Source organism: Chenopodium quinoa, unplaced genomic scaffold (genome assembly GCF_001683475.1).
Source record: "Chenopodium quinoa cultivar QQ74 unplaced genomic scaffold, ASM168347v1, whole genome shotgun sequence".
In the NCBI taxonomy this organism is placed as follows: domain Eukaryota; kingdom Viridiplantae; phylum Streptophyta; class Magnoliopsida; order Caryophyllales; family Amaranthaceae; genus Chenopodium; species Chenopodium quinoa.
Genome location: NW_018745650.1, coordinates 4573801 through 4584194, shown reverse-complemented (window position 1 = coordinate 4584194; position 10394 = coordinate 4573801). Strand labels below are relative to the sequence as shown.

At 34.1% G+C, this 10394-nt stretch overlaps 1 protein-coding gene across 2 annotated transcripts; it reads right to left on the bottom strand.

Moving 5' to 3' along the window:
- Positions 1 to 1322: 1322 nt before the first annotated feature.
- Positions 1323 to 8867, bottom strand: LOC110716825 (39S ribosomal protein L28, mitochondrial). Of its 2 annotated transcripts, none has more exons than XM_021895466.1 (3): positions 8712 to 8867; positions 8114 to 8324; positions 1323 to 2066 (listed from the first exon to the last, which is right to left on the bottom strand). In XM_021895466.1, the coding sequence occupies exons 2-3, from the start codon at positions 8308 to 8310 to the stop codon at positions 1616 to 1618; spliced, it is 648 nt and encodes a 215-aa protein (XP_021751158.1). In that variant the 5' UTR covers positions 8311 to 8324; positions 8712 to 8867; the 3' UTR covers positions 1323 to 1615. The 2 variants fall into 2 exon arrangements, with proteins under 2 accessions (XP_021751158.1, XP_021751159.1); XM_021895467.1 differs by having other exon boundaries at positions 8114 to 8346; positions 8712 to 8852.
- Positions 8868 to 10394: the final 1527 nt, after the last annotated feature.

Here is a 10394-nt window from a genome sequence, read left to right as displayed (position 1 = left end):
TGCAACTCTGATGGGGTTTTGGTGGGACCGATTTTCCGACCAGCGGAGCTTTCTTTGCGTGAGTAGTTAGTGTTTTAGCTCTTCCTGTTCTTTTACCCCCTTAATCTTTTTTCCTTTTCCATATTATTTTAGCATTTAAAATTTTACAAATATTATTTTTTTAATGTGGTATGGACTTCAACTATCCATACCAGGTAGTGGGCTATAAGATAGTTGTAGTCCATACCACAATAAAATAAAATAAAAAATACATATTTGTAAAATTTTAAAAGGTAAAACAAAATGGAAAAGGAAAAAGGATTAAGGGAGGGTAAAAAAACAGGTTCAGCTAAAAGCCTAAAAACATTACCCACTCACGAGAAAAAGCTCCGGTGGTCGGAAAATCAGTCCCACAAAAACCCTATCAGAGTTGTAGTACTCTTCATCCTCAAGGAACGGTGCTCGATCTATCGGGGGTGCGAATTTTGTGGCTGATTCAAATTAAAGAAGTTATTCGAAATTTGATTGATGAAAGATGGTAGTCGAAGGACGGCAAAGGATGTTCAAGATCTTCCAACATAAACGAGTTCTCTGCCGGAGTCCAGACTCACGACTCCAGCCATGAAAAACGGTGAGTTCTATGTTGGAAATTTTCAGAGTTTGAAAGATTTTGGATATGAGGGGGTTGAAGTTGACGACGTTAATTGTTTGTCGGTGCTCAGTTATTACTGACTTGTATACTGTTATTCTTGATTTTTATATTGTTGTTTTTTATTTGTATACTGTTATTAGTAAATTGCATACTATTGTCCAATAATTTATTTTTGGTTAATTCAAAGTATTTGTCAGTGCTTAGCTATCATTGACTTGTATATTGTTATTATTGATTTGTGTATTGTTATGGTTGATTTTTATACTGTTATCATAGAGTTGAATATTGTTATTGTAGAATTGTAAGAGGTAAGAGAATACTTTTTTTACAGCATAGTAAAATCTAATGACTTACCATGAGAATATTGCGTAAATTTACATATTTGCCTTCGGTATGGACCTGGGTCCATACCTGGTAGTAGTCTATCACTATCCCTACTTTACCACCTAGTACTCTCAAATTTGTCATTAAATTTGTCAGACATTTGCCAATGTCTAACTGTTAGATGTTAGGATAACCTCCTAGTCATAACTCAAGGAGGGGCTCATCAACATTCTTATTCCAAGAGCTCTGGCAAGTTAAAATACTCAAATACCACAAACACGAATACACGATGCAGCAATGTCACTGCAAATTTCCAATAAGCATGACCTATGCTGAGGAGACCTCCTGTTCTACTTGAAATTCCTGTAAACATCTATCACAAAGTGAAAGCAAAATTTTCATACCAGCACAGAGATTTATCTGTCAATGCAGTTGTGTCGATACATTGAGCTGACTTCATCAAAATTCTGAGCATTGCATATTATTATCATACAAGGCACTTACGTAAATAGCCTACATAGTACATACTATGGAAACTTAAAAAAAAAGAGAGAATAAAATACGACAAATACTACAACCACAGGAGCAATTTGATACAAAAATGGCTAACATCCTGTTATGAAATCAGAAAAGGCTCGAAGGTGTTAATGAAGTGCAATCTCAAGCATTTGCAACCAACTGCTCATGATCTGAATGCGAGTTTCCATATCCAGAGCCTCCACCATCTGACTCACCATCCTTGGGATCTGATGTTGCCTCAGGAGTCGATGACCTACCATACAACTGTCTTCTGAATTCCCTTCGAGCAGTCTTTTCATCTAGTTTCATTTCCTTGAAGCTTTGCTCAAACTTCGCTTCATCTTCCGGGGAGAAGAAAGAAACCTCCACTTTCCCAAGCTCTTCGTACATCTTCTCGATTTTGGCTTTCCAGAGGAGGCCCATCTCCGTGTCCATTTTATGATATGGTGTCTTCAATAAGTACTCATCAATCCCCCCAGCTTTATCAATGCAGCGTAGAGCATGGGTGGTCACATGTACACGAATGTGGCGGTCCAAAATGTAGCTGAAGAGTCGTTTTTCTTGCACGTTAGGCTTCCAAGTTCTCCGTGACCTATTATTCCAAAAATAAAGCATTAATTATGATCATACGGTCAGAGTGCTCGAACAATGTAAACAAAGAAGAAATCCCATAAACTACAAATATTCTGAACATATTTTGAACATGATTTTAATGATGCATTTAGCAACAAAAACATTTATAAATGAATGCAATGGAATCAATGAGTAAAGAGAAGCTGGGAAAAAAAAAAACAAAAACATACAATTCTCAATCAAGGCCCAAGTATAACATGTCTATTCTTTAGTTATAAAAATCAAGAAAAAAAAAAAACACATAACAAAGTTATCAGTTAACATTAGGTCATCTCAGGCAGATAAACTAACCAATACAATTAGATAGTTCCCTAAGGTTCCAATCTGAGGTGGCCAAAATATTATGGCATATTAACGTTAGATTATCTCAGGCAGATAAACTACCCCTTCAATTAGATAGTTTCCTAAGGTTCCGATCTGAGGTGACCAAAATATTATGGCAAATTATTTCCACTTTGATGCCTTGAGGTTTGGCATAAATCCAGCGTGATGCCCTTTGTTTTCCTTAATTTCAGTATACTATCCGGACATTTGAATTTATTCACTTAAGTGCCCTGCAGCCAATTCAATTAAAAGCTCTGTTTGAGCAACTTTTTTTCTTGTAGGTTCTTGTTTCAATTGTTAATGTTTCTCCAGTTCAAAGCAATATTAAAGTTTTGTTTTTTACTTTGATGTGTGATGTATTAGTTGAGGTTTTTTCCCCTTTGTAAGATATAAGGACATAAACAAAGAGAAAAGACATAAACAAAGAGAAAATAAATGGGATAAAACCGACTTTTGTGGTATGAAAGGCACGTATCATCATATAAATGGAGCTCCTAAGTCCTAACAGGGTTGACAACATGGCACTAAAGTGGAATAGAAAATGTAACATCAGGACAACATATGGAACTCATGAGGAACACAGGGAACCACTACAGAGAAAGCCAACAACACTCAGGAAACCGATTGAATAAAAGTTGAGCAAGAAAAAAAAAATGTAAAGTGAGAAACAGAAAACTCTTTTTCATTCCTGGTACTCTTTTTTATTCTTGGTCTTCTAAAACTATCTGAAATTTTACTTGGATGTTCTTTCTTTTCTCACTTTACACACCTTTTTTCAAACCTTTTCAACTAGTTATCTTGTTATATCCTTTTTTGTTTGTCGAACGGGTCCTTATAACAATTCAGCCAACCCCTAATCATCTTGGGAGTAAGGCTTTGTTGTTGTTGCTGTTGTTGTAAAGTGAGAAACAGAATGAGTATACAAATAAATTTTATGAGAGTTTTAAAAGAGTGGTAAGGGGATAGAAAGTCAGGGGAAAACATTAGAGTAAAAAACATAAAGGTTAGAGATAAACACATAAAGGTTTGAAAACAAACAAAAAAAAAAAAAAAAAAGGGAAATACCCACACAAACCTCCAATACAGCCAGACTTTACCCACACCTCAGAACACTGCATTAAGTAAAATTATGCAAATAGACACAAGAATTCTAGCCATTTGATCTCATTGAACTTTGTAATGATAGCTCACGGTAGCAAGACTGATGAGCTTTGCATAGTTTAAATTGGCAAATTTTCTAAGGCAATCTTGCCAAATGCTAGCATGCACATCATCAAAAGAAATTTGATGCATTGGCTTATTAAAATTTCCAAAAAAAAAATTAAAAAACAAAAGAGTTAAAACTACTTGTATAACGCTACCCTCTACTTGTACACTATAATAAAACGTTAAAACCAAAAAAAAATCTAACTCCGTACGAAAAAAACAGTTTTTTTTCATTTTTGGGAAAATTAGTCAAGAATAAACCAAACTATGCACGGTTCGCTTAAAATAAGTCAACCTATTGATAAACTAAGAATAAGTTGATTTTTAAGGGGTATTTTCTTTAAAGATGTCCAATAACCTACAACCTACCAAACAAGTCTTTTTTTTTTATTAAAACTTATTTTTTTATAAATAATAAAAAATAAAAAAAATTACAGAAAAACTCACCCTGACAAACCCGACAGTGCATGGATCACCTCCCCCACCACGATTCCTTTCTTTCTCTCCCCTCCCACTGCCAGCCTTCCCCCCCCCCCACCGTCCCTTGCCGCCGACCGAGACCAACTCACACTAAACCCACCTCGAATCTCCACCCTAACCACTAAACTATCACCATATTTACCCGAAACCCACCTCTCACCATTGAAGCCACCCCTAACCACCGAAAACCCACCCACATCCCGGTCAACCCAACGGCCAACACCCACCCGGGGAAAAAAAAATAAAAAAAGAAGGGGGGGTGGGAGTAGAGATAATAGTGGGAGGGAAGATAGACAAAGTAATTGGCAGTGGGTGAAACTAATACAGTCTAAAACCGAACCAAACCGCAAACCAAACCGAATTAGTAATTTGGTTTGGTTTTTTTGTTAATATGGTTTGGTGTAATTTGAGAAATAAAAAAAATTGTGGTTTGCGGTTTGGTTTCGGTTTTAGGATTTGAAAACTCGAAAAAATCGAAATATAAGCCCATATCTAAATTATAGTCCAAATCTGATTTTGAGCTCTACTATATAAATCTAAAAAGAAATTATGTTGAGTCAGACCCAAAAAAAGTTACAAATCAAACCTCAAAACACTAGGCCCAAAAAATTGCGGTGCGGTTTGGTTTTTATTCTGAAAACCGAATTAAAAACGGTGTGGTGTGGTTTGGTTTGGACAGAAAAATAATATGGTGCGGTGTGGTTTGAAAAATTCTTAACCGAATTAATACGGCTTGGTTTTGGTTTGGGCTATAAACCACACCGCAAACTGAACTTTCACCCCGCCAGTGGGAGTGGGTGGGGGTGATCTGGTCCAAGATCAAGCAAGTGAGCAACCCACTTAAAAGCTCCATGGTTCAAGACCCGGTTGCTCATGGTTTTAATAGCTCTTGGGTTTTAACCATTTTCTACTAAGGCTGAATTCAAGTGTTGCAAAGGTAGATTGAAGATCCAAGGAACAAGTCCAAAAGAAGCTACACGTTTGACCCATTAAGAATGCTGATTTGGGCTTGTGTTTTCTAGCTTATTTCTAATTTTATTTTATGTTGTAATAATGCCAAGAGACACTCTTTGGCCAGTTATGTAGTAGGATTTTTAGCCTTGCATTTACCTGCTCATTACTACCTAATTAAGGCATTTAATGCTTAGCTTGAGTTAAGGAAAACCGTTGGCTTTTGGCTTCCCATTGTGAACAGTTTTTCCTTGACTTTTTGTGATCTTTTTACCTTCTTTTGCTGCTCCTATTCACAATGTAAGAAGAGCTAATGATAATGGAAAATCAGATTTTGATGAATGATAACAAAACCCTTGTGTTTTGCATTTGAACTTTGAGTTTGTCTCGAGTTTGAATGTTCCCTTATTACTTTGAGTAAGTTCTTGAGTAGTAAGCTTAGACGAGATTGAGTGTGTCTTATCTCTAGCCTAAAACCCCAAAACTTTGAATTTGTTCTTGAGTTTTGATTTATCTATCTTGTTTCGTGAAATTTTAAGTATTTGAGAGTATCCTTGTTCAAATGAGTTTAAATCCATCATCCTTTACAGGAAGGTGTTTTTACACTTACATCATGATCAGCGGTGGCAGGCAAAGGAGGGACAAGTGATGTTGTTGGCTGTTCTACTGAGGAGGGGGATTTTCTTTATAAAAAAAATTATAAAAAAATTAATTTACAAAAAAATTTAAATAAAACCAATAATATTATGACACGTGGCATACTAAACTTAAACAGCCGATTACCCCCTAAACTAATAGGTCATGGCTCATTTTGAGAAAAAATATCCTATAAAGGTTGGCTTATTTTGAGTTAGCCGCACAAAAGTTGGCTTATTTTTGACAAATTTTCCTTTTATTTCATAGTAACCTTTGCGTATGCTTCATTTGATAACCAAATATATATATATATATATATATATATATATATATATATATAAGGGGAGGATCCGGTGAGAATAGGCCCATATGTGAGAAAACATACTTATATGAGAATTGATCTTAATTTTAGAACATGTGAGTAAAAGTTTAGAACATATGAGTAAAAATTTAGAACATATGATTAAAATTCAGAACACATGATTTAAACTTCTGAACACATGATTTAAAATTTTGAACACGTGAGTAATAATTTAGAACATCTGATTTAAGATTTAGAACATGTGAATAAAAATTAAGAACACCAGATTTTAAATTTAGAACATATGAGTTACATTTAGAACATGTGAGTAAAAGTTTGGAACATACGAGTAATACTTTAGAACATATGATTAAAGAATCTTAGAACACAATTTAAAATTTAAAACATATAAGTTAAAATTTAGAACAAATAATTTAAGATTTAGAGCATGTGATCAATGATTTAAAACATTTGATTTAACTCATTTAAGATTTAGAACATGTATTTTGAAATTTAAAACATCTGATTTAAAATTTAGAACATACGAGTAAAAAGTTAGAACATGAGAGTGTTCTCACATATGAAAGAGTTCTCACATAAAAGAGGAATTCTCAAAAGAGCCTTCTCCTATATATATATATATATATATATATATATATATATATATAAATAAAAAAATCAGAAATTCCCAATAAAACCAATTAACTTTAAGCTTGATAATATTTTTAGAAGTATAAAAGACCTTGATATATAAACAGCCACATGCCATCATCACCAACACACAATTTCCAGCCCACATTCTCCTTGAAGGCTTGAAAATAGGCAGGATGCTTCTTCCCTGGCAGCGTCACTTCTTCCTTACAACCCTCTATTTTCCATGGTAACCTTTGCGTATGCTTCATTTGGTAACCAAAAAATTAAAAAATTAAAAAAATCCAAAAATCCCAATAAAACAAATTAACTTTCAGCTAGATAATATTTTTAGAAAAATAAAAGACCTTGCTGTATAAACAGCCACCACAACATAATCACCAACACACAATTTCCAGCCCACATTCTCCTTGAAGGCTTGAACATGGGCAAGATGCTTCTTCCTAGCAGCCCCCTCCTTCCTGGCAGGGTCACTTCTTCCTGACAACCCCCTTTTTTCATGGTAACCTTTGCGTATGCTCCATTTGGTAACCAAAGAAAATAAAAAATAAAAAATAAAAAAGAAATCCAAAAATCCCCAATAAAACCAATCAACTTTCAGGTAGATAACATTTTTAGAAAAATAAAAGATCTTGATATATAAACAGCTACCACACCATCACCAACACACAATTTGCAGCCCACACGCTCCCTGAAGGCTTGAACATGGGCAGGATGCTTCTTCCCTAGCATCCCCATCCTTCCTGGAAGGGTCACTTCTTCCTGACAAGCCCCTTCCCCAAACCTTATAACTTGCTCTTTCATTCAAAATCTCTTTTCTAAGATATGCATAAACAAAATAGACACTATGACAACTGTAAACTGTAAAGCAGAAATTATTATATCTAACTTTTCTGAAATCATCTGAACTTATTTTGTCTGAAACTGATATTAATTTATGTGTGTGATTTTGTCCAAAACTATCTTGATGAATTTATTATGTCTAATCTTATATGAACTTATATTGAATAAACTTATGAGAATTTATTTGCATGATATAAATTAAAAATAATTAAAATAAGATGAAACCAACAAATCCTAAGCCATGCAAGATTTTTTAGCTATTAAGGTAATTTGATTCCTTGTAAAGTTACATGTCAACCACATGGTATATACATCATCAACCAAACTTTGAGTGATATAACACACAAAACCTTAACACCCAATGACTTTTCTTTTACCTCTGGTACCCAAGTGGGTACACGACACTCTAACTTAGGTATAGAAACATTTCAATTTGTACAAAAGCAATGCGATTTATTTGTAAACTGAAAGAGTAACACTACACTTATCTGCATAGTGAGGGTGACATAACAGACACTAAATAGAGCAACATAACACACAGTAACAAAGAAGTGATAGGCGATAGCTAAACATTTCCATTGTCCGACAGGGGAGAGAGGGTTCAGAAATCATACTTATTGCCTCCATCTTCACTAACTTGGTTGCCATACTGAATATGGCGACCAGCAAAAAGCCCTCGCTTAGCACGACCCATGACCACCTTATTATTCGGTATGTTCTTACTTAGAGCTTCTTTAACACCCCTGGTAATGTTATCTTCACCAACTTTCTTCAGTAGCTTTTTCATTGTTTCCTTTGACCGAAATGCCATTTTTCTCTCACTAGCTGTTGAATATCACAAATCAGTCTGAGGTTCAAGAAAACGACCACAACAAAAATCAGCTCATAATTTCATAGTTCAATCCTAACATTAAAGGGTTGTGCAATACACAGGCCCGTCCGTGAGGCAGGGCAGGAGGGGCAGCCGCCCTAGGCCCAGGGAAAAGAGATTTGATTTCATATTGAAATATCTCGAAAAATACATAATTTTAGGGATACTTAATTCAATAATCAAATTACGCTCATAATTTTCTTTTCTTTTGGATATGATGTTTCATAATCTAAGAATTTGCGAACCCTAAACTTAAAGCACTGATAATTAAATTAGATTAGATTAAATATAAACCCTAGATTGTGAAATTGATGTGATGATAACAACAACAAACAACTTACCTTAGAAGATGCTTCAATGGAGGATACAAGAATTAGATTCAACGGAGAACGCTTCAATGGAGAACGTTGAGTGCGCTTCAATGAAATAACTCAGAGGTAGGAAATAGGAATGGAGGCCTTTAAAAGCCCTGACCCCCATAGTTATAATATGGGTTAGATCCGTCTGATAAATAAATTGGATGGGTCTTTATATAATCGTCTAATTATGAGACAGGTGGACTTTATAAAGGTTTTATGTAAACATGTTTTAAATATTTTTAAATATTTTCATACACCAAAGCTTGTATCAATTTTTTTTTGTAAGTTTTAAAGATTTTTTTTAAAAAAACAGATGCAATTACATTAATTAAACTGAGTTTACAACAAACAAAAGAACAGAAGTAACATAAGTTACTATTGGCATAAGAAGCCCTTACATAATATCAATTAAGGTCATTAACGATATTTACCTTTTAGCTATTACAATGAGTGAATACAACGCATATAAGGCTTACCAATATACATTTAAACATGCGATGAGACTATTGATAGAACGAGTGAAGTTGGTGATGATGTTTTGTGTTGTGCAAGGTATTTTCTAACATACAATTAAAAGTGTATGAATGTTGCTGAAATGACGGAGACAACCCAAAATCAGTATGTCTTACCCTAAGGGAGCTCAATAATTCAAATGGATAAAATCCTCTTGAGATCTATGCTTTATACATGCCAATCACATTTCTTTGTGATCTAACAAAATCATATCTTATACTCCCTCCGTCCCATAATATAGTTTCTATTGTGTTTTTTCACGGTATTTAAAAAATGGGAGGAGAAGTGGAAAAGAACTAGACAAAAGTACAAGGCAAGTAGATAATTTAAGGGGGGAAAAGTGAAAAGTTTAATTATAGACAAAAGTTAGAGAGAGAAAGTGAAAAAGTACAATGCAAGTGGATAAGTTAAGGGTAAATTAGTAAGTTCAATGAATAAAGTAAAAAATAAGGGTAAATTATTAAAATGATGTACTTTTGGTGGGAAATGGTCCATGACCAAGTCATGGTCATGCCTATTTGTTGAGTGTGGGAATTTTGCCACTTGTCCAACAGAGAGAGGTTGTTGAGATTTTTTTTATTTTTATTTTGATGAGGCTTACGTGGGAATTAGAAGGAGAGGTGAAAGATGGGGGAAATTCTTTGGAAAGTGAGACATGGCAGCAGATTGTCAATTTTGTACTTGTAAATCCCATGGTCTGAAATTGACATGAAATATAAACGTTGTAAATTTTGCAGCGAACGATCATAACTTTTAAAATACAAACTTAAAAAAAAAATTAATAAATTATACCAGCGACTCTAATTTTTTCCCTTTTATAAAATGAGTATAATTTTGACCTATTTTAACTCTAACATTTTTTTTTTCAGCAATTATTACTCCCATTTTTAGTAAGCAATTTTTTTTTTTTTAAATCCAAGGTTAGTGAAATTAAAACTTTTAGAGATGAATAACCCAAAATCCCAAAGGAAAAAATCCCACAAAATCCAAAAGCTCATCACAACTCCAAAATAATCCAAATATTCATCCTTCTTTTTCTAATCATCCCATTGATCTCAACTTTGATTTGGAACCTAATTTAACACAATTTTCTACTTATGTTTCAAGAAATGTGAATTTTTCAAATCCAAATACTTTCACTCAATTCCCTCC

What these genes read in the sequence shown, in the direction of transcription:
- LOC110716825 (XM_021895466.1), bottom strand. Translation starts at nt 8,310, where the DNA reads ATGGCATTTCGGTCAAAGGAAACAATGAAAAAGCTACTGAAGAAAGTT. An exon ending in AGTGAAGATGGAGGCAATAA is followed by an intron (nt 2,067 to 8,113) that starts GTATGATTTCTG and finishes TTGGAATAATAG; the next exon opens with GTCACGGAGAACTTGGAAGC.